We start from the raw sequence: 23,466 nt of genomic DNA, 5'->3' as shown, positions 1-23,466 counted from the left end.
ATGTTGTTGTTACTGTGATAGCATTGGACTAGTGATAGCCCTCACAACACTAATCCTTTAAGCAGTTATTACATTGCTTAAATATGTAGGGAAGATATATGATACCAGTTAAAGTAGTGATTCAGAGGGTTTATATATTTTATCAGTGCGAACAGTCTGGACAGAGTGAACGGGGTCAGCTAATCCCCCCGTGCTTTCCTACCCCTCTAATAGGATTTACACAGACGGGGGGAGACAAACTTTGGATGGAAACTTTTTTTGAAATATTTCCAAACATGTATTCCTGCCTTCACTCTTTTGCCATGGCTTCATCCATTATTCACTTTGCCTGTTCAAGTGTCTTTTTTAAGCCTCTTCCCTGACGTAATGTCTCGATCTATCAGCTAGTGAGAGTTGAATGACTGAGTAGGCCTTCTCATCCCCTGTCACCCCCCGCTCTCTCTCGCAACTTTGTTAGACTTCTGCTGAGATGGAATTTGGATTCTTTGCTGGGGTTTGTGCTGAGATGAAACAAAGGTGTTGACTTTGCGTTTCTCTTTGCCCCGTGAAGGATATGGCTTAGTTCTGACAGCTCTTTGGTTTTCCTTTGTGTCACTTCTGAATTGATGCCGTCTACCCTATGCCTATATGTTGATTCTGGGGAATAACCTCCTGCTTGCGTGGAAATGTGGAAATTGAGACATCTCTTCCACTGTTAAACCTTGAGTTTAGTCTTTAAACTCGTGAGGAAGCTCACTGTCGGTCCTTAACGTTTCTAAACTAGAATTCATACGATTGACTTCTCACTTGGTGGATGTATTGTTGAGGACCCAAGGGACTGCATTGTTAAATTTGGTGCAATTTGGCCATATTGTGGTATTGTGGTGCTCCAACAAAGCACTTTAATCTTTTGGCTTGGAACCTTTGACCCGTAAGTCTCAGATTAAGGGCCTTAGTTACAAAAATAATACTAACTCTTGATGACTTTGTGCTACTGCAACCACATTTGGTAGAGTTGTGTAGATATGATGTCTGGGTGCTGGTGAAAAATTTGGTGCCATTTGGCCAATAGGTGGCCCTGTAACAGCATCTCTGTCTGTCTGTTCTTCGCATGTCTTGAGAATGTGTGTGTATTGCTGTCGTCCCAAGGGGATGCAGTGTCCAGTGTGGGGTCAATCACATCAGCAGTTCTTGAAAATAATGCAAGCAGCATTGGTCCTGCTTTGAATGTGCATATGCTCTGAGAGGTCATGCCCTGTAATGGGCAAAACAAATAAAGAGAAAAAGGTAAAGGATATAAAGTTGTCAGATCACCGGGAGTTTTCAGAGGCTTAGTTTGCAATTCAAATTTTCTTCCCTCTAGCATTTATATATCTGACAAATATTATCCTACACATGTTGCATCTTCTTCCTTGTAAAAAAAAATGGCACCCTCTAAAGGGGGAAATAGCCTCGAGCTGCTGGCATCAAGCAGAGTCTAGGAGTGGGCTGCCGAGGTCTACAGAGGAAAGCTCAGTTGTTTCTGACTCAGCAGCCAAAGACTTCTTTTAATAACTCTGAAGCTTCTAAAAATGACATCACTAAAGTCGATTTATCACCTCAAACAGCTCCTCCTGGAGCCACAAAAAACTCCATACAGGTTTTTTCAAATATGCTGAGGTACTCCCCGCGACCTACAAACAGACTTTGATGTGTAAAATCTGTGACATAATTTTAACGTATCACTGCCAGGCTTTGACTACAAGCAGGTGTTGTAGATTAAAATAAAGCATGATTTTGCAACTTATTAGAGTTGATTAAAAACGGTTCTTGAGTTTTTCCAGATTGTATATTGGAAGCAAAGAGCAATGATTTCCCAGCAACCGGCATGCTTATCCTAAAGCCTGAACTAAATATCAGTCAGCCGATGATATCGGCCTTTCACAGATATATTGGTGTTGGCACATCTTGTGTGTGATTTTTATGAACAGAACACAATGCTCTGGATGATGACTTTAAGTGGCTCACAATGTATAATGTAAAATAAAGTGTTAAATATTGACTCACTCTATTGGCCACCCTAAAATTTTTATTGGTATCGATTTTCAAAATCACATATCGGTCAGGCCCTAGTTCTTTAAGTCAGGGAAGAACTGCCAATCGATAATTGTATAGTTTTTGGGGGGGATATTTTGCCTTTTATTTTGGATAGTGACAGGAAGAGAGATATACAGGAAGAGAGTGAGGGGATGAGCATGCACATAAAAGCATAATAATACAATCAAAACCACTACTGTGCTGAAAACACAACTCGAATAAGAAGGTGTTGAGAGATATGTGCACGACTGCTAAAAACCTAGAGAGACCTGTTCGGCCTTGCAGTAGAAATCTTAGAAATGATGCATGATGTTTCCTTCCATAGAGAAGTAGAATACTGGAGCAGCCAGGATTTGTGAGGGATCTGAAGTAGGGACCCCCTACCCAGCTGTGGAGCAGCCCCTATACAGAGGAGCACTGTGACTGAAATGCCATGCTGCGGGAGCTTATGAAAAATTAAATATGTCCTCTCAGGGTGCAAAAACACATAGAGAGAGACACACACACACGCACGCGCACACACTCACAAACATAGAGATCCATACGCGGCAGCAACATTAGCACAGAGATTGATTCATGCTCAGGAGATGGCAGCAGGTACATCCTTCAGACAACTTCCTGCCCTCTGCAGCTCCTTCACATCCTACTGCTGTTATTTCTATGTGTGTGTGTGTGTGTGTGTGTGTTTTCATGTGTGACAGCGGATGGAAGAGTTTTCAGGATGAGCTTTTAAAACCCTCTCTTGCATGTTTGACAAGAGCAGACAGAGATGCCCTTGCTCGCTCCCTCTTTTTTCCCTTACCTCCCATCCTACCAACAGCGTTCCTCTTTTAGGTCTGGAATGGGTTTTCTCTCCATACTTTGTCCAGTCCTACCACAAGTATATATATATACACACATACACACGCATGCAGGTGACTACAGTACCTCGCAGGGGCATCAGAGACACTTACAGCAACCTGCAGGTGGACATTCACTGTGAAAGGCTTTTAATGGTTCCTACTACGTGAATGAAATATTCACGACATTTCCTTAGAATCATTTAATTAAATACATGAATGTTTCAAAAGAAGTCCTGCTTTAAATAGTTCGAGAACATCGGAAAGATAAACTTCTGTCTATACATAGAGTGAGAGAGAGAGGGAGGGAAAGAAAGTGAAAGTCAAGCTGAGTGGAAAGCAGAGAAAGAGCGAGAGGAGGGGAGTTGGTGGAGGGGTTTCTGTAATGAAGATTAGGGTGAATTGAGGACTATGGAAAGCTAATGGAAGTTAGACTTCTATTATAAATGCTGAAAGAGTCAGCTCTTACATTCTGAGCATAAAATAGCAACCCTTTTCCGAATGAGCTCTGCACAAGTGAAATTTAATGACCTTCACATTCCATCATTTTGTAGCCTTTTTATTAGGAGGGTGTTCAAAGAGGTGAAAGTAAATTCTTGCTCTTTGAATTGATGTTTTTTAACAGTTCAATGGCCCCGAGAACATGAAAAATTAACCCAGATTTGTGTGTTTCAGGTTTTTCTGCAGTTTGAAGGATAGCAAGCTAGTGTCGTCTGTACTTAATCTGTGCCCTGGAAACTGAATATTAAGTGTAGACTACAAAGTGTGTTGAATGTAATGAGTATATTCAGTAAGTGTGTATGTGAGTTTGAGTGTATTGACTATAAGAAGAATACTTTGATAACAGGTTGGTGTTGTTGCCTGCAGAGCATTTCTGCTTGTTGCACCTCCGCCCGTGCCTGGACACCAGCTGCAGTGTCTTCGGCTGGGAGCCATCCCTCACTGGTGTTTCGCCCCATTATTCCCAGAACATCTCAGGATGGTGGGGCAGCGGTCAGGGGCATCTCCTTGCCTCTACCTGCAGCTGGATTTAGAAGGTCAGGTATTTTACTAAGTGGCTTCTCGGTTCCCCCAGGTCTTGTCTCTTCTCCGAAGCCAGAGCCAGAAACTTCTCTCTTCTGCTTCTTCAGAGAGACTTTGTATGACTCTTTCCCTTTGATGATTTGAAGCCAATGTCTCCCGGGAAGCGTTGGGTTGAGAGGCTCACGAAGACACGGCAGCTGAATTCTACTGGGTAGGTTGTTGCTCTCTCGCCTCTTCTTGGCATTCAGACAGTAGGTCAACATACCGCATGCTTCTTCAGGGCCCTTTTCCCATGGACCTCTCAGCTCAACTATCACAACATGGTTCTCGGTTGGCGACCACAGGACGATGTCATGTCTCAGTGTGGTGGCGGTGATGTCAGTGGGAAACCTCAGGTGCTTGTCGAGGTCTGCTCTCGTTGACTAGTCGTTTCCTGGGAACAGTGAGGGCCACTTCTGCCTCACTTGTCCTGCTGGCAAAAACTGGACACGCTGCTTCTGGGGTGTTCCGTTTGCCAAGACCAAAGCGGCCTTGCAACCAGACAGGATATGGTGGAGATTTACTTGAGTCCTTCTGCACAGGCCACAGTTCCTCTGAGCCAACCATTGAGCCAGATTAGCTGGGCTGGGGAGGATGTCATATGTGGCTCTGATTAGAAAGCTTAGTCTTGCCTGAGGGATCTTCCACAGGTCACTCCATCCCATTGACCTTTGGAGAATGCCCTCCTATCTTGCTGACATTGGCTGACAGACTTTACCAAGAGCTTGTCTTCCTCCATTCTTGTCACTTCTGTGACCACCAACCTCTTTTGTTCTTTCTTGGATGCTTTTGACCAAAACGTTTGTGGCTCTCCCCAGCCCGGACCACTTCTCCATAGTTGAATTCTTTCTGTGAGGTCTTGAGGCTTTCGCCTAGAGATGGCGTTGTCCACACAGTCTTCTGCATTCCCTGCTCTCCATGTCCGGATCTTGGCACCAGCGTTCCTGACCAGCTGGTAACTTGACTCTCTAAGTTCCAGTGCCAGCCAGGTCTTCTCCAGCCTCTACCTAAGTGAGATGTTCACCAGATAAAACCTGGCCAGGGTGTACCCCAGCTCTCGCCCAATATCAGATGGGTTTTGCTTCAGCCTTCCTCATCCCTTCAGGGATAATCGGTATAGCTAATGGATTAACAGTTTTATCCTTTAATGCAGTGTATTAATCTATTTAAGCATCCTTTTAAGACTGGAATTAATTTGTTCTTAAGACTAGAAGAAACTTTTCTACATTCTGCCCTCAGCTAGCCATTTGCAAAACACGCTTTCCAAAAACACAAGGATAATCTGTCAGGATATTTGGTTGGTCTGGTGTTTGGTTATTAGCAGGTGTAAGTCTAAAAATGTAAAGGGTGAACAGTCTAATTAACCTGTCCCTGTTTTTGCTCCAAATATTTAGTTATTTCCTGAACTTCAGCCCACATTCATCTACTTTGTATTTTCCCTGTTGGCTGGTGGATTTGCAGGATGTATGATAAGCTGCTGAAGATTGGAAAAGGCGTAAATTAGTTCTGTGGATGCAGGTGTGAGATCGCACGTGTGGATTTTGCAGTAATTACTATGGAGATAAATTAAAGATACCTGTTGGCTCCCAGGTGTAACATATGAGTTAAGGAGAATAACCAACCTGCCTCACACCCTCACAGAGATTGCTTCACCTATTCTCGTCTGTCTTCCGTGTGTTCAGTGTTTGGTTTCTAGAACTGGTCTTGCTGGTGCTTTGTTGGTCTTACTCAGCAAACAGAGTCTGTCCGGCAGGTTCAGCATTCAGTGTAACTTCCACCACACCCATTCCATGCTTGTCTGCCTTATATGGTCGTGTCTTCCTGGCACCTGCAGACCCGGTAATTATGCAGTCTGACCTGTTCTTGTCACCTGTTCTGCATTGTACACTGAACTGAAAGGGAAATATTTGGATCTCACTCAAGTACAAGTTGTTTACAATGCCAACCAAGCAGTCATTCGTATTTGGAAGAAGAATATTGTATAAACGTGGTAGATTCTTAATAAAATGTAAATATTTAGTCTCTCTGTGTTGGACATTGCGGATTGTGGTTGACTCTCCGTGGGAGTATGTTTGTTTTCTCTTGGTTTTAGAGAGGCTTTGGCGCTAATATGCCAGTGTGGCAGATTTTGCAGAAGGATAAGGGGTTTAAAAAACAGACAGACCTCGTGCAGCTCAAAACAGAAGCCCTTGAAACAGTAAAGCAGCGTTATTACTTTCTCAAATGTGTCAAGCCTTGTATTTTAAGTATTTCGGGGCCTAAGTAAGAATGTAATCATATGTGTGGCAGAGAGAACTTTATCTTGAAGGTTATCTTGAAGTGGAAATGTCATTCTAGTGTCTTTTATATCATCTTAGAAAGACTAACTGGTCTTATATGTGATCACGTTTCAGTTTTAAAGTTCTCAGCATTTCCCTCGGTACGAGATCTCTCCCCGTGTTTCCCAGAATGCCAAGTGCAGATCAACAATGCAGCTTTTTATCCTGGTAGGACGAGAGGCTCTGCTGGCACCGGCCATCCCCCGGCTCAGCTTCATCAAAGCGAGGGAAAACACCCTCACAGGACCCAGACTCTTTAGAGGCTAATGAATTCCCTCCCTTTCATCTCGATTAGTCACGTCGATTCGTTTATTTCTCTAAGTCAATATTTGCTTGGGAATGAACTCCTCCGGTGTGAGATGAGAGACACAGAAGCGGAGAGGAGGAGAGAGAGAGATGGAGCGAGCCTCTGCTGCCAAGCCAGATTTGGCTGTCAGCGCTCTGCCAGGCGCTCTTGTCTGAGGCTGCTTAGTTTGTGTTCTGCCTTTGTTTTGGCCATAGTAACAGCCAGAGAGTGGCGGGTCTGGCTGGGCTCGGCACCACGTGAAGTGGAGTGGGTACATGCAGTGTTCTTCAGATAAGCTTAGGCTTAAGATCAGTGAAAGATGCAGTGGAGGTATTTGGTTCTGATCTTCAAAAGCAGTGCCAACAATACATACCAATCAATAAAATCTGATCAATGTGTAAAAAGGAAGCACAAGTACTGTCAGAGAGGAAGAGGTGAAGGGGTTACCATTGCTGGGGAAGCAGGGGTTAAAAAATGCCTGTGGTTTCCCCCGTTATCTCCCAGTCTGCCTTGTTAGCGTAAGCCGGCTTTGAATAGGCCGAATTAGCAGCAGTCGTCCGGAGCTGAAAGAATAGAGGTGAGTCAGCCGCTTTACTGCACGGACAGCGTTTCCCTCATTCCTCTCTTCTGAGTCAGTCTCTGTGTGGCTCCGACAGCCAGCCGCTCTCTCTATCTCTGTCTTCTCCCACTCTTTTTACTCACATCCTCTGGAGTAGAATCAGAATCAGGCTTATTGCCAAGTAGGTTTTCACATACAAGGAATTTGATTGTTGTTTAGGTGCAGAACAACAAACACAGAAGTAAAAAAAGGAGGTAGCTAGGAGCAGCAGTACCCCGACTGTCAGGGAACTTATAATAATAATAGAACAATAAACAATAAGAATATAAAAACAATATTATACAAAATATGTACAATTGTAACCTATTGCACAGAACAAATACATTCTGTCCATTTGGAAAACTTTGAAAAAACTGCCATTCTGCAGATATCTTTCACCTTTCTTCATGCTGGACGGAAGAGGCGTGATGCAGGCAATGCGCACGCACACACTCGCACCAAGTTAATGTAGCATTACGTCAAGCTTTTTCAGGGAACCATCGAGCATTCGTGCAAAATTAAAGCGTTGTTTTATCGGCGGAAAATATCGCCAGAAAAATGCCGACAGAAATTAGCTTAGCCTTGGATTTAGCTCTCCTGAATCATTGTGCAAGACAGTACGCAGTTCCCAAAGTTAACAACTTTATTAGTTAATATAACTTCTGCATGAACCACTTGCATAGATTTTCATTGGCAATTGTGACAGTTTGACAATGAAGACAGTAAGACAGTCCCACATTTCTTCTTGTCATCCAACAAAATCTTTTGTTATTGTAGCGGCTGAAATGACGCACTGTGTTCTCTTGTTATATCTGTCCTTAACAGGAGTTCCTCCTTCATTCTAATAGTCCTTTGCCTCTTGCCTTGTTAATCTGTCCTTTGTGTATTTGTTCTGTCTCTGTCTTCCTCCATCTCTCCTCAATGACCCCATTTGACCTCTGCCATGCTGCCTCTCTGCTCTGACACTTTGAGAAATGATAAAAGACACTCAGCCCAGCATCATTTATCACAAGCTGCTAAAGTAGAAGGTGAGCTGAAAGTTTCAGTTCTCAGACAGTGTCGACACACACAGGCTCACTTCTATTAAAGCCCGACCTGCACTGTTATGACTGCAGCTCAACGCTCTGGTGGCAGGATCTCTCTGAAAGACAGGAGTGGATCTGACTCCTGAAGCAGCAAACGGCTCAGTCAACATTGGCTCTTCTAATTCACACACTCAGTGGGAGACGTCATCTCCGCCTGCAGGAGGCCCCAAACAGCAAGCTGCTAGCAGCGGCTTAAAGTGTGGGCTACTTCTGCGCAGAATACAGTTCAACACACACACAAAGACACACACGTTATTGGACTAACACGCTTGATAAAACACGCTTTGAGAAACAATCTGTTTCCATTGATGCAGAAACAGTGGAATATGTTATCTATTTTTTCATTGTTGAACGTCACCTATGTATTTGTTATTTGTCTTATATGTTGATGTTCAGATTTTGTGAATTCTGGGCTTTCTTACCAGTTCAGATTTTGAGATGTCTGAGTTTCAGGCCGATAAGTAAAAACACTAAATACCACAGCTAGTGCTTGGTACAGTCACTAAATGTTGGCTTGACAGTTTACCAGGCGCGACAGGATACTATTTGTGTTGCAACAAGACTCATTTGTCAGTGGTGAGTGGGCCGATTGTAACTTCATTAACTGTGGCGAAGAGGTTCTTAATGCAGCAGGACACTCAAGGACATGTCGGTGAAAGTGGACTTTACTTATATAGCGCTTTTCTGATCTTCCGGCCACTCAAAGTGCTTTTACACTACATGTCACATTCACCCTTTCACACACACATGCACACACTGATGGCAGATGCATAAGTGTCATTCTCCAATGAGTATCTAAAGTGACTGTAGCAGTCAGGGATTGAACCAACCTTACGATTCTGAGAGACGACGGACTCTGCCACTGAGCCACACTCGTAGTGATGGTAATCACTGTGAGTGAGACATCTCCCTTCCTTCTCCTCTCTGTTTGAGTTGCACATGACAGTGCTGACCGACAGGATCATAGATGTAGGTGTATAGATGTACATATTTTATTTAAGGTTTTGATCATGTCGTGACAGACGGCTCCAGGGATAAAAGTCTGGTAACATTTCCACCAGAACAAGAAAACAACAGAAGAAAGCTTTCTTTTCCTGGAGTGGCATCAATAAGCTTCCATACATGTTATTAATTAACTTTTGATCTCAACCTTTTGTCTCTAAATGTGTGAAAGTTGCCTTTGGGTGTTCTCATGAAAGCTGGATGGAACAAATACAGAAATATGGCACTATAGGTGCTGTATCCGAGGACTTTGATTCAGTCTCAGAGCCACACAGAGTCTGTGCTGCCTTTGGTTCAGCTCAGGACTCCCAGGTTTTTGTCATGAAAATGTCTCCAGCCCTTCATGGCCTGCGCCAGAGGTATGGCTGCGTAAGATAACACGTCTGGTAGATCTGGCTCAGTCTGGCCTCGCTGTGGTGAAGACACATTTGGAAGAAGAAACATGGAAGCACTCACATTCAGGTTGACACAGTTTAGCTTCTGTAATGAGCCTGCTTGAAAACACATTTGGACCTGAAAGCCTCTTATTGTGTGAGAGATGGAGAAAGATAAAGGGAGTAACGCTGTGTAGGTACACATGAGTTTATATATATGATAGTGTGTGCATGTGTCTGTCTGTGGGAATGCATCGAGCTTCTTTCTCAGTGTGTGTTGTGATGACTCAGAGCAGCCGCAGGCAGCCAAGGTGAGTGTGTTAAGACCCAGCAGCCGGCCTGTTGATTAAAAATGTGCTTTGAGACGATAACTGAATCAGCGTGTTTCCTCAGTCCAACACCGTTTATTTTTCAGAGGTTATTTTTAGAGTCCATAAAATGTTTTTCTCTGTAACTGCAGTTTAGGTTGCTTTGCCCACTGAGGCAGTAGCATTATTAAAAATGACATTAGCATATTACTTTACTCAAATCACTTCAGGTCAGTGTAAAACTCTTACCTTCCAGGTAAGGTTTCAAGTATTTGTATTATTGGGATATGTTTTTAATTCTAGTGATATGTTTTTAATTTTTCTGTGAAGCACTTTGTGTTGAATTCTTTTTGCATGAAAGGTGCTATATAAATAAAGTTTGATTTGATTTGATTCCAGATGTCAGCTGATGTTAGAAAATGCTAAATTTGTCATTGTGAAGTGTAAAAATATTAATTTACACCAAGACACGGACACGGAAGAAAATGACACAAGCTGCTGTTGTTTAAATAAAGCACAAAATAAGAATCAGTATGAAACTAAATTCTGCAATCCTGCAAATGCTTTCTTCAGGTCACATTAATTGATGCTGTAACAAACGTGTCTAACATGTTTCAGATTGCATTTCCTGTTTCAGTGCAGTCTCTTCATCAGCTGGGGCAGACTTGCTGGTCAAAGTTCACCTTTGACCTAAGGTCAGCTTTGACCTTATCGATGTTCATTGTTGGCGAGTAGCAACACTGAACTCTTTTTTGTTGGTGCCATCACCAGAATATTGAATAATATCACAAATATCATATAACAAGATTATAAACTGCAGCCTCGCTGTCACTGACTGTTTAGAATATAACATCGGTATCGGAGTTAGAATTTAAACAAACTGTCTCTTGCTTTTTTATTCATCAGAATTAATTTAACCTTCTCATTGGTTTGCTTGATGACAGTCTCGAAACCCATCGGCTGCAGTCTGACAACGATACAGCCTCTAGAAGTGACAGTGAATTTTCCCGGCATTCTGGTTTAGCCAGTGTTTAGTGATAAGGGATAAGGACTTGCAGCCAAGACTTCCTTTTTCTGTGCGCTGCATTGTTTACAGTCCAGTTAGCAACTTGAGAAGCGACCGTGTGTTCAGATCAAAAGTGAAGCAAATTTCACCCCAGCACAATAAACGGCGTCATGTCTCGGTTCATTAAATCCCCCGGAGGAGCGTCCGCTCATCTGTTTTTGGTGAGTCAGTTTCACTGTAAATAGAAAGTTACATGAACTACTGTGGTATGAACCCATAAAAGAAACCAACATCATGATGCAGATCAGTAACAAGTAAAAATAAAGCTTTGTCAGGTCTGTCCTCAAGGAGAAGAATACTACTTCTAAAATGCTCGTTTGTTGAACGGAGGTTGGGTTGATGATTTCTGATGCACTCAAGGAAGTCGGGAAATCTATTCGCTGAACGGCTTTCGTGACACTGCGTCACGGGAATCTGTCTCAAGTTAAATTTTAGATCTAGAAAGGATTGTTAGCTGAACTTGCCGCCTGCTTTTGCTCTCCACACAGACTGTTTTTCCTGCATACACCGCAGCTTGCTGATTGGACTACAAGCGGACTACAAACGGAAACCAGAACACTTCCTGTACTACAAATCCATGTCCCTGTATATAGATTCTACATTTTCATAGAATCTGTAAATGGAGTGATCCTCTTGGTCAGTGAGGTGAGGGAACCAACCTGCACCTGATAGTTAAGCTTTTCTGTGAAACACAGTGAGTGAATTATCCCGCAAGTAAGGTTAAAAAGTTTCTGCAGGCATTGTATTACTTATTTCAGCCATGGCAACTTGTCTTTATATGATGTTTTGTGTATTTCTGTCAATTCAAGCTGCGCTCTGCTCCATTAAAGAAGAAGCTTCACACTTTCCACCTATAAAGCTTTCTGTATGTCTGCTGTTTTATCCCCAGTTAAATTCCAATTTCTCCTGAATATGATTTTTAATAATTATGATCACAGTGATCTGAAGCAGAAATAAACCAGTGTTTCCGCTCAATGGACTCTGCAGCTTTTGTTTATTAGTCACTCTCTCTCCCTCCAGGCCAAACTGCCTCTCCTAGTTTGTTTTTGATGTTTTGCAGCTACAACAACTCGCCAAAACACAATCACCCACTCTCTCCTATTGTTACCGTGATTCAGATTCCTAAACTACAACCATCCTCTCACACACATACACACGTATACAAAAGCCTTCCAATACACAACCACACACAGCAAGCCAAACTCCCACTCCCTCCCTGCACGCTGTAGAGGAGCGTCTCAGTAACGTCTCACATGAATGCGCCCCGCGGGGAATCAGCCGCGCTTTGATAACAACATATGTTTTCATGTAGGGATTGGAGTGTGAAGATCTCTTGAGGGGAGCTGTGTCTCTGCCAGAGGCTCCGGGCCAAAGAGATTTACAGTGGCTGCACTGGAGAAATGTTCCAGTGATCACGCTGAATTGAGTCCCAGACGGAGGTGAGGAGGAAAGTCTGTGAGGAGAAGGAAAGAGCTCAGGTTAAAGTGAAGATAAATCCCTGATTCATACCGACCAAATATCCAGCACTACTTCCTGATGAAGGCTGATTTCTGCTGTGAGAACACTGGAAAAATGTCCTCACTGACATACCGGGTGCTCGTCAGCAGCATTGGGATTTTTTTTTACTTGACCCAGTGACTGTATCGGCATATCTCCATCTACTGTCATTGTAAAAAATTCATGCCAAAACACCCCCGAGGAGGGCGCTGCCATCTTGCACTGGTGACGTCAGTTGGAGCCAGAAGAGCTGTGCAGTAGAGATCAGCTGGTGGAGCTGCCGTAGCCACTTCCGCTAACCAAAATAAACACTTAAACTACCGAAATACACAGCCAAGATCCCCCACGTCGGCGTATTTAACAGCAGAACAGCTTCTTGTGTTGGTCTGAAGCAGATGTTCACAGATATGGAAACTTAAATGACTGGAACAGTCATTTAAGTTTGACTGGAAGCTGCAGGAGCCGTATTTGTCAACAGAGCTGTCAATCATCCTTTTGACAACACAAAAATCAACACTTGGTCATAAATCAGCATGATAAGAACTAACTATAATGACAGAAACCATGTTTGAGAAAAAATGTTTTTGGCGTGTATTTTGATTTTATAGTTTGACTCATGTCCCATCTGTTAACATGGAGGAGGCGGGCTTTATGACCTATACTGCAGCCGGTCAGCAGGGGGCGATAGAGATGTTTTGGCTTCACTTTAAGTCATGTCATGTCGTCCACCTTTTATACAGCCTGTGCCTTGACCACATCAATTAAAATGTATTTACATAGTATTTATATTTTTTACTCCCAGGGAATAAAAAACCCTCCTCCAGTGATTGTGCACTTCTGCCCTTGAAGTGACACAATACCTGAAGAGGGATACACTTCATTTATCATGTTTCCACACCTCTGTGGCCTCTGTTATTTTGCAGTTACAGTCTTCACAAAGGCATTTTATTTTGGGATAATGATAACATAATTTTTTTATATTCTATAGACGTGATACGTTGTATCCTATACCGTCTTCTGTTTAGTGTTTACTTCATGTGCTTTGGTCAGTTTCTCTGTCGTACTCTGTCTTTTACCTTGATTGCTTTTTCTCTGCTGTTGTTGTCCCTTTTTTCCCTCACAGTAAACGGCCAATGCCAAATTAACCAGACTTCTTTCTGCGGATATCACCACAGTTAGTACTCCACAGCCTGATTAGAGCTGCAATGGTTTGTTCTTCATAGCAGTAGATAAATAGCAGACCTTAGAATGCTGTAATCAGCCAATCAGAAAAGAGTGTTCAACAGAGCTGCATAAGAAATGAGATGAACAACCAGTAATGTGTCAGTGACGTCCTGTAGTGTTACAAATAGCGGAAAAACTAACCAGCGAGTTTGTTGTTTCCTCTCACATCCCCAGTACAGTCAGTACACAGCAGAGTCGACTGAGGCCGACTGATGTGCCGCCATGACTTGTCTCATTTGTCAAGTTGCAGTGGTTGTAGCTGTGCGCCCTTGATTTGTGCGTGCATCCCTGTGCACTCATGCCTCTGCTGTATGTGTATGTGTGTGGTTAGTCCTTAGTGGCCACAAAAGGGGAATGTTCTCACAATGATACACAATACCCATGAGTCCTGGTGGGTTAGCTGCTCCTGTGATGCAATGAAGGCGGGCTCTGCTGATGGCGGTGATATGTACCCGTTTGACCTGTCATGGCTCAGAGGAGGAGTGAACTGAAAGAGTTGGAGGACACGATGTTCTTTTCAAAGTGACCTTTTTACAGGCCTGAAACGCTTAGAAAACTTGTTCAACATGCTTTGAATGGCTACGCTGCCAAAGCCGGAGAGCAGTTCACTTTAGAGCACCGGTGTTATGAACAGAACGGAGACAGTGTTCCGAATTTACTCTAAAAATTCATCACTTTTCTTGAAGGTATGTGTGTCCAAATCCCATAACTCACTGCTACAAGTCCCCCAGGCTTTTGGCTCCTACGCTTTATTAGATCAGATCTAAAACTGGCTTTCAAAACAAAAGCAAAATTGAGCTGAATGCAGAATAAACCCTTTAATATTTCCTCCAGTCTGTTCCTTAGATGCCTCCTTAAAGTCTCAATGCACCTGCTCATTTCTCTGCTACCTTTACCTGCACGCATTTTGACACTACACTCATTGAGATGACAGAACAAGTACAGCTTTTTTAACTGAAGCATGCTGAGCTCAGGAAACCACGCACAGTATGCAAATCTTCAAAATCAATAACACCACCAGGGGCCTATAGATGCTGCCGGTAATTTTGCCCCCGAGCAACAGGAGGCGGCTGAATGTGTCCTAGATCTGTTAGAGGTTTATTTTGTTGGATAGCACCCAGTGTGACAATTGAACAGCTTAGTGCTTCTGTATGTTAGTATTCACTTGTCATTGCTGCGGCCTGCCCCACGCAGCTATTTTTGGCAGCCGATAGCAGAGCTGGAACAACATTGTGGTATTTATTATTCCCTGGGTGCTAAATAAAGAGGCAGGGTACACTCAGTGTTTCAAGTGTGTGTATCTGTGTGTTTCTTTGTCATATAATATCTCTTACTCTAATTGTGGCTCAATGCAGTTTTATTCAGGTCTGGCTTTCAGGTTGTTGACCTGCTCTGGTGGAAGGTGCATTATCAAGTAGTCAGTGATGAGCCCTGGTTTAGATGTATTATGCATAAAGAATTATGTATATAAGCCCGTCTCATACATATTCCTCTCTTCACTGTGTTGTACTTCCTGTTGAAGGCTACTGTAGGGCTGAACAATTAATTAATTAATCTCAATGATATCAAACCACTTCACCTCAGCCTGCGAATGTTTTTATTAATTGTGTCATTTTCTGTATCTTGACTTCATTGCAAATGAGGGAAACCGCACTGATTTTCGAGGCTTAAATAAAAGTTTGAATGAATAATTGAAATTTAATCGAAATCACAATATAGCCGACTGCAATTATCAAATTGCAGGAGGCGCAATATTTTTTAAGGGTAACATGTGTGTCAAAATACCATTTTAATTTGAATATTGTGCCTCAGAGATGCTCTGGCCTACACATCATACAAGTATCAAATATCTTTGCTTGGTACAGATCCCTGAAAAAGTCACACCATAATCACTAATTCATATTTTTAATGAAAATGAGCATAAGGATGTAAAAAATATCACTCCCTTTAACATCATATCGAAATCACAATATAAGTCAAAATAATCACAATTAGATATATTTTCAAAATAGCCCTATTGTAGTACTGACACTGCTTAACTGTCATCGCTTGTCAACTGCTTTCTTCTTTATGTGGCACTTCCACTGGTACCTCAGTGGATGAGGAGAATCAGAATCTGGGTTTATTGCCAAAAAGGTTTACTCAAACAAGGAAGTGGTCTTGTTTACCTTAAGGTTAACATAAAAATAGAGTTAAAAAGCAAATAAAGTGAACAGCAGTAATCCAACTGTCAAGAAACCTACATGGAATCATATAAATTATATAAATATTAAAGAATGTTACATAAAATATGTACAATGTATGTCTTGGTATATGAAATGAGCTGAAAACATCAAACAATCTATCATCTCATCAGGAGAATGTGAGGGCATTTCAGATCATGCCAAAAGACGTGCTTTTATTTTGAAAATCATTTACTCTCTATGCAATAATTAATTACACATCTGAAACGTGTTGTTTGTGTTTTATTTAATCATCAAAATCTCTGCAAAAATCCCCTTTTTAGTTAAGAACCTGCCGGGCTTTTGTCTGGTGAAATACAGATTTAATCCTTTGACTTTGAAATCAAAAATGTGAGTAGACTCTGTGATATTTGTAGTGTATTACAAATGTACACAAACATGCACATGGGGCCGTGACAGGGCGCTTTCAGTCGGCATAATGGCTTCAGACAAACATGAATGGCTCTGGTGATTAGCCTTTTTCTTTATTTTTAGGCCACGCTGTGACGGATGAAAAAGTTCCCTGTTCCCACATGTTTATTGGGGGAATGAGGCCAGGTTTCCATGGTGACGCTTGTAACCCGGTCTGTCTCTGAGGGTCGGAGGATTGTTCTCCTTTGTCCTTCGGAGGAGCGATGGAGTAAAGAGGGTGAAATCGAGAGAAAGAGGCCCAGAAACAGCTTAGCTTGAGATTCACTAATAAGATATTAAAATACAGACTATTATGATTAAAATTACATGTTTGTATTGAGACTTCTGACTGTGATATGTTCACAAATTCAAGCAGAGAAAAAAGAAACATCACTCCTTTTATTCAGCTGTCAAAGTGAGGTGTAAAATCGTATATGATTGCCAGAGTTTTCACAAAACCAACCTGATATTATTGCAGTCTATCCAGGATTCAGAAACTCTGCATCTCAAGTATCCAGAATAACTTTTTCGTGACTCTTTTTTTTTTCGTCGTTCTGTCACCCACCTCTGTGAAACTGATGCGCACCAGCACAGAATGGAAATTTCAGTCAATTTCAAATCCCCCCAGCTGCATTGCATGCTCCCCAGGTGCACATGAATCCATTTTCCAATCTCTATCGCTCACACAGGCCTTCTTAACCGTCCATTACAAGTGATAAGCCGCACAGGGTTCGCTCTGAGGCAGAGGAACCTCCTTCTCTTACCTTAATTCTGCTTTTATCTCACATATATGAAGCATATCTCTTTGACTAGATGGCTGAGGTTAGAATACTGCTCCCAAATAGACAGCACCTGTAGCTGGTCGCCTTTTACTCTCCACTTTGAGGATTCTTGGTGTCCTCGCCTGACACAGCAGCATTAGAAGGAGTGAGGAGGAAGTGCACACAAGGCCGAGAGAGTGAAACCAAAACAGTTTTCTGGCTTTTGCCTCTTTATATAATCTGTAAAGATCCATCCTTGGAGAACTTTTCAATGATGCTGAAAAGCTGCTCATTGTTCAGAGTGAATACAGCAGTGATTTAAATTTTCTTTTAGCCAAAGCAAAGCTTCATCAATATTGCATTTTCATTAGCTCCAAACACAATGCGAGACCAGCGCAGAAAAACTCTCATTTCCCCTCAGTAAGTGGAGAAGCAGACCTTGGTGTCTCAGTCGACTGTAACTGTGTTTGCTGTTTAATCTTCAGTCTTTCATTAACAATTTGAGGCTGAAAGTTCTGTTTTCTAATTGGTATGTTAACACCACTTTTTATATGTTACATTTTGACATCTCATCCTGAATAAAAGGTTATAAAGTGTTCATTTATCACATTGCAAAGCAGCGTAACAGTTTGATAATCTCTGTTTGTAAGAAGAACTGCTTACCAACGTAATGTTTCAAATCATCATTTCCAGGACTCGTAATTAGATAAAAATAATGATATAATCCGGTATCTTTCATTTGTAATGCACTCAAAATATGATCAAGAAATACAGAATTATTTTTTTTTTTAAAACCTCAGAACTTCACCCAACACGATACGGTATGGACGATGTTGAAATGTCCCGTCTTCCAAGCGCTCTTGGTCCAACGTGCCAAACCTTAAGAAAAAACATGGCCGACCTTGACAAACTGATATTTCATTGGTAAGTTTACACATAACACTGCTCTCAGCAATGCAGCCTTTAGGCATGTAGAATAACTTATATATACATATACAAAAAATATAGCAATCGCAGGGTAACTCATGATATGATACAAATTGCTGCATCGCAATAACATAAGGATACAGCGATATAGCGATTATTGGTATACTGCAACACAATAACGATACATCACAAAATCTGATTATTCTTTGGCCAGTTCATTTCCGTTCACGTTCGCCTGCCTCATGTCATAAGCTCCACCGTGAGCAGTCATGAGGTAGTGATGCGGTGAGTCCAAATCACAGGGAAATCTGTTCAGAGCGCTAAATTAAAGTACCGATATTGGGCTCCAGCCTATCACGAGTCCGGACAACAATATATTGCCGTAGTGATATTTTGTCCCACCCCTAATATACATACACTACACTGTGTTGCTTTTCAGTATATGGTTTACCATCCAAAAAGTGCTGCCATTTGTGTGACAGCAGAAAACTGCTTCATGAATTTATGGTAAAAGGATTTTACAAGTAGGACCTCCAATTTTGAGTTTTCCATTGTACTTTTTCTAGTAGGAGGAGGTTTTTTCACTTACAAGTTGTCTGACTCTTACTTCCTGTTTGACTGTGTAGACCTATGACCAGCAGTTAATATGGAAGCCCATTGACTAATACTTTTGTTAAATGAAGTAAAATATGATAAAGAAATGAACATGAATAACAACGTTTATATTAAAATGAGCCGGTTTAGCTCAGCGGTTAAATCAGCGGCCATGCTCTCTCTTCCCCTGTTTCTGGTGCTATCCACTGTCCTCTCTCATTAAAGGCACGAAAGGCCAAAAAACATGAATACAAATGAAAAACGACATAATTCATATTGAAACTTCCCAAAATAACTTTGGTTAACAATTAAGCAACACAACTCGTCCCACAGTTCTGTGCTGAAACTAGGAATAAATAGAAGATGCAGAAAGTAGGATGTGTCAGGTCAGTGTGAAGTTGTGTTAGCACCATGACAGTCTGCTACAAGAAAGTCTTTAACCCTGGAATAGATTTTTCAATTAAAGTCATATGCTGCCTTCAAATTGAAGCTTTGCGTTCCATGTGGTTTAGTCATGATGACATTATAGCTAGGCAGCAAGAACATGGCCGGCAAATTATCACCACTGTCGGTTTCTAGAAGCCGCAGAGGTTAATCAGTTTGCAAGCTAGCTAGCGGGTAGCGTAATTAAGGAAACACAGAGGCTTAATGACAGTTAAAAGAGGAAGCTGTGGGGAATATCAGCAAACGACACAACTAAAATAATAATGTATAACTTACAATCCACTGACTTCCATGGCCTCTCTCTTTCTTGACACACTCTTCTTGTTAACACAGTAGACGTTAGCCTATACGAAGGCACAAATAGTTGTCCCCTCCCAGGTGTTTTCTCTTAGGTCACTGATTAGATCTGTTGTCAGGACAGCCAGGTCTAATCGGGCAGAGTAATTGAAAACACCTGTTCACGCAGTGAAGTGAAACATACAGTAAGTTGTAGTTAAAGTGGTATAAAGCGTGTAATAGCTGCCATAAATAAGGTCCCATAGATCTGTTCACTATCAGCAAGCTGTCTGCTGTTAGTGTCATAATTGTGCTTTAGCAGCAGCAGACTCATGCTTGTCTACTTGTGTCTGTGTCTGCCATTGTGTTATATCCTTAACACCTCGTGTTCACTTACAGCACAATATCAGCCATCTCAGATCCAGATTCAGGGTTCTGTTGCTCCATTTCCTCAAGTCATACTCTTCCATATTTAATTCAGCACCCTCATTCTTTAATTCTTATATTTGTCTTTGAAGTCTTTCTGCCCCCCTGCCGAGTGTGACGCATCACGCTGGGTATCACATCCATTCAGTTTGCCATCATGACGTGTGGGACGTTTGACACCTCAAATATTTTTGTTACTCCAAGCTGTGTTAACTTTTCTACCGCAAACATTTATATTTTCCTTCTCATCCCTATTTTTACATGATGAATCACGTTTTTCTCATTTAGCTTCCCATTTTGAGCCTGTTCACTTTCACGTGTGAACAAGTTATGTGTAAATTAACTTTCTATGTGTGTTTTTACTGTTTTACTCAATGTCAATATCTATATAATCTTGTATTTTATTGAGAAAGTGAATAGAATGCTGAGTCTTTGCTTTTGTGACCTTTTCCAGACTCACACCGTGTAACTCAGGCTCTCAGTTCTGTACAGTATACTGCAGGCAAAAGGCAAAGTCCAAGAGGTTGAGTCATCTGTTTATCTCCCATTCAATCTGTCTCCATTAAAGTGTGCGTAAAGCTACTATTCACAACCAGCACCTGCCGCAGGTGGTGCAGAAGGCTCTCTTTCTGTACAGCAAATGACAGCTTATTTCTCAAATCACACCTCTCCTACTGCAGCTTTATAACATTTATTTTGAAGTTCTAATTCGTCTAATTCAACAAATTTTGAATGATAATGATTCATATTTGTATTTTGTATTTCTTTTAAAATTAAAGTAAATATACACCATGTCCACCAAAGTGGTTGTGTGTCTCCTCTCTGACCCTCTTTCTCTTCGTCTGCAGGGACCCGGCTCACTGGAGGAACCTTCCAGTCCCAGTTCAGCCAGCACACAGCAGCCTCGGAGCCGACACAGTTTTGTGCAGGAACACTTCCAGGCTCAGTACAGGTGAGAAGCAAAGTCATAAGCATGCTTAGATCATTCAAAATCAGGGGGATTCAAGATGGCTGCTGCGTGTTGGAACGCCCAATAAGCTTACGCCTGGTAAAGAATATTCTGTAGCTATACAAACCTTTCATCTGTCTCCTTTATTGAATTGTATAGAGGACTTACATGTTGCCTCAAAGGTGCATCCAATCCACAACACTGGTTTGCGCTGTCGCTAGAATGATCCTAGTTTGAGTCAGGTTGGGCCTTTCTGTGTGGAGTTTGCATGTTCTCCCGTGCATGCGTGGGTTTCCTCCAGGTACTCCGGCTCCCTCTCACAGTCCAAAGACATGCTCGTTAGGTTCACCGGTGGATTTGAAATCCTGTTAATATGTTTCCCCTAAAAATTGACGCACATTTCTGTCAAAGCACAAAACTCAAAGCTCTTAGTAAGAAGTAGGACGAGAACTAATTTTGGAAACTATCTAAAGTTCTTTATCAATAATGTATTACGCAGGCTGGCACTCCGTCTAATGTCCTGAGGTACTGTTTGAATAAACTGAGTGCAATACATAGCATTAAAGAGAAAAGGTAGCACAGGTGAGAATGTGTTTTCTCTCCTGTGGATAAGAATCGGTAGCTGGAGAAAGTAGGTCAGACAGAGCTGTGAAAGATTCAGGAGATCCATCTTCAGCAGCGGCTGCTGGCTCTCTGTGCTTCAGTCACAGCAGAGAGTCAGTGCTGAGGTCCTCTGCTTTTACAGACCCTCTAATGGACCTGAATATAGACTTCAGTAACCTTTCAGCACCCTACACTGTGTACATTTACTTTAACTACTTACCATTACTTCTCACTTGTTTCACTTTCACTCTGCGAATGGCTGCTTCAGTGTTGTTCTTGTATAATACTGCAGAGATTTTTCTTTACACTTTAAAAATGGGTAATATAATATTATTTCATATTTTTCAATGGACCTTTTTTTTAAGTTTCTTTACAGCAGTCATTAACTTCAGTCAGTCCACAGAGTCCTTTTTAAAGAAACTAATAAACATCACAGAAGCTGGCGTCTTAAAAGTGAATATATAGTGTGTTCATTTTTTATGGTTGTAAACTGAAAAGTCGTTCAGTTCTTGCACTCTTTCTTAAAATTTCTCCAGCCTGCAGGGATTTAGTGGTTTCGTGGATTGATCCGTTGTTGACAACTGATGACAGATCTCATAAACTTGTTGAAGCTGACAAGCTTGTTGATTGATTTTCTGTTCCCTGCCTGTGGGGAATGAATGGGCTTTTAGTGAGCCTTTTTGGGCCAATATTGACCAATCACGCATCAGCAGGCTGCGGCGTATGCGGGAAAAACAGTCCGTGGAGAGCAAAAGCAGGCGGAGCGTAATACACCGTAATGACATCCCGGTTCCCATCAGCGGCTACCTGACAACAATTTAGCTTCTTATTAATCTCTATAAACGGACATCTGCATGCTAACAGCTAACAATCTGTTCTAGATCTAACATTCATCTTGAGATAACTTCCCTTGATGCTGTGTCACGAAAGCCGTTCAGAGTTCATATTTCCCAACTTCCTCGAATGCATCAGAAATGACTGATCCGAAGAAGTAGTTTTCTTCTCCTCTTGAGGACAGACCTGACAAAGCTTCATTTTTACTTTTTACTATTCTGCATCATGATGTTGAAATTTCGGCCAAGGTAAGACCCGTTAATTAAAGTCAATCACAAGAAAAACGGGTTCTTTTTCTTGACTGGAAGTCGTTTATTGCTAACCGCTGGCTACACGTCCGGCATGTTCAGCGTTGTCCCCAGAGGCTATATCGTCGTCAAACTATAGCCGATAGAATCTGGGATTGCTTAAAGGGTAGTCAAAAGTAAGTCTGCTAAAAATGCCTGTTTTCCACATGCTGAGATGGTAAATGGACTGCCATGCAAGGCAACTGATTAACTTATCGGGGAGCAATTTGGGGTTCAGTATCTCGCCCAAGGATACTGCCCGCATGTCGGAGGAGCTGGGTAGTGAACCTTAAACTTTCTGATTGGAGGGCGACCCAATGTACCTCTAAACCACAGCCACCCCTGATTATTTTCTAGGTGTGTGGCAACAATGTAGCAATTTTAATGTTGTGCTTCTCTGCCATGATGAATCCACATTTAATAATTTACTTAACACTCCGAAAAATAGGAATTTAGTCTCTGGGTGAGAAGTGACCTTGTTGATGCCACCACTCAGAATAGTCTTGTGAAAAATCACAGAGTTGACCCACAAGAAAAAGGCCAACCTGTGAAACTTGTACAGGATTGAACACTGCAGTGTGTTGTTAACCAGAACATTCATTTGTGGGATTATCTCACTCTCTCATTGGCGGATGATGGATTGAACGCTTAGTGACGGCCTTGTATCCCTGCGGAGCCTCGTCTCCCATGATGCTCTCAACCTTACTGACTGAACACACACACCACTTTCCCCTTCCCACACTCTCTCTCTGTCTCTCACACTCACAAACCCAAGTGTTTATGTGACATTATCTGATTAGCTGCCAATTCATTAGCAGATTAGATTAACAAGCTCTGGGAAATTCATTTCCGAGGCTGGTAGTGACACAGGAATAAAACCGTGCTAATGTATGGTAATAGATGGTAATAGTATTGTCATTGAACACACACTTTACACTTTTTTTCACACCAAACTATTTTCAATGAAACCAAAAAACAATTTTTTATATTCATGGGGCTTTTAGAAGAAGATTTCCGA

General features: G+C 41.9%; 1 protein-coding gene across 1 annotated transcript in view; it reads left to right on the top strand.

Annotated features, from left to right (window-relative positions):
- Nucleotides 1-23,466, top strand: part of usp43a (ubiquitin specific peptidase 43a) — a 125,969-nt gene that overhangs the window by 22,073 nt on the left and 80,430 nt on the right. The window contains exon 3 of the mRNA XM_069666076.1: nt 20,624-20,727. Coding sequence (XP_069522177.1) covers nt 20,624-20,727 — 104 coding nt within the window. The remainder of the gene's footprint in view (nt 1-20,623; nt 20,728-23,466) is intronic.

This window comes from Semicossyphus pulcher, unplaced genomic scaffold, assembly GCF_022749685.1.
Source record: "Semicossyphus pulcher isolate SPU_LCO1_2020_fin unplaced genomic scaffold, fSemPul1.0.p SCAF_17, whole genome shotgun sequence".
Classification (NCBI taxonomy): Eukaryota; Metazoa; Chordata; class Actinopteri; order Labriformes; family Labridae; genus Semicossyphus; species Semicossyphus pulcher.
Note: the sequence above shows the minus strand (reverse complement) of the source record. Positions and strands in the feature narration are given on the sequence as shown.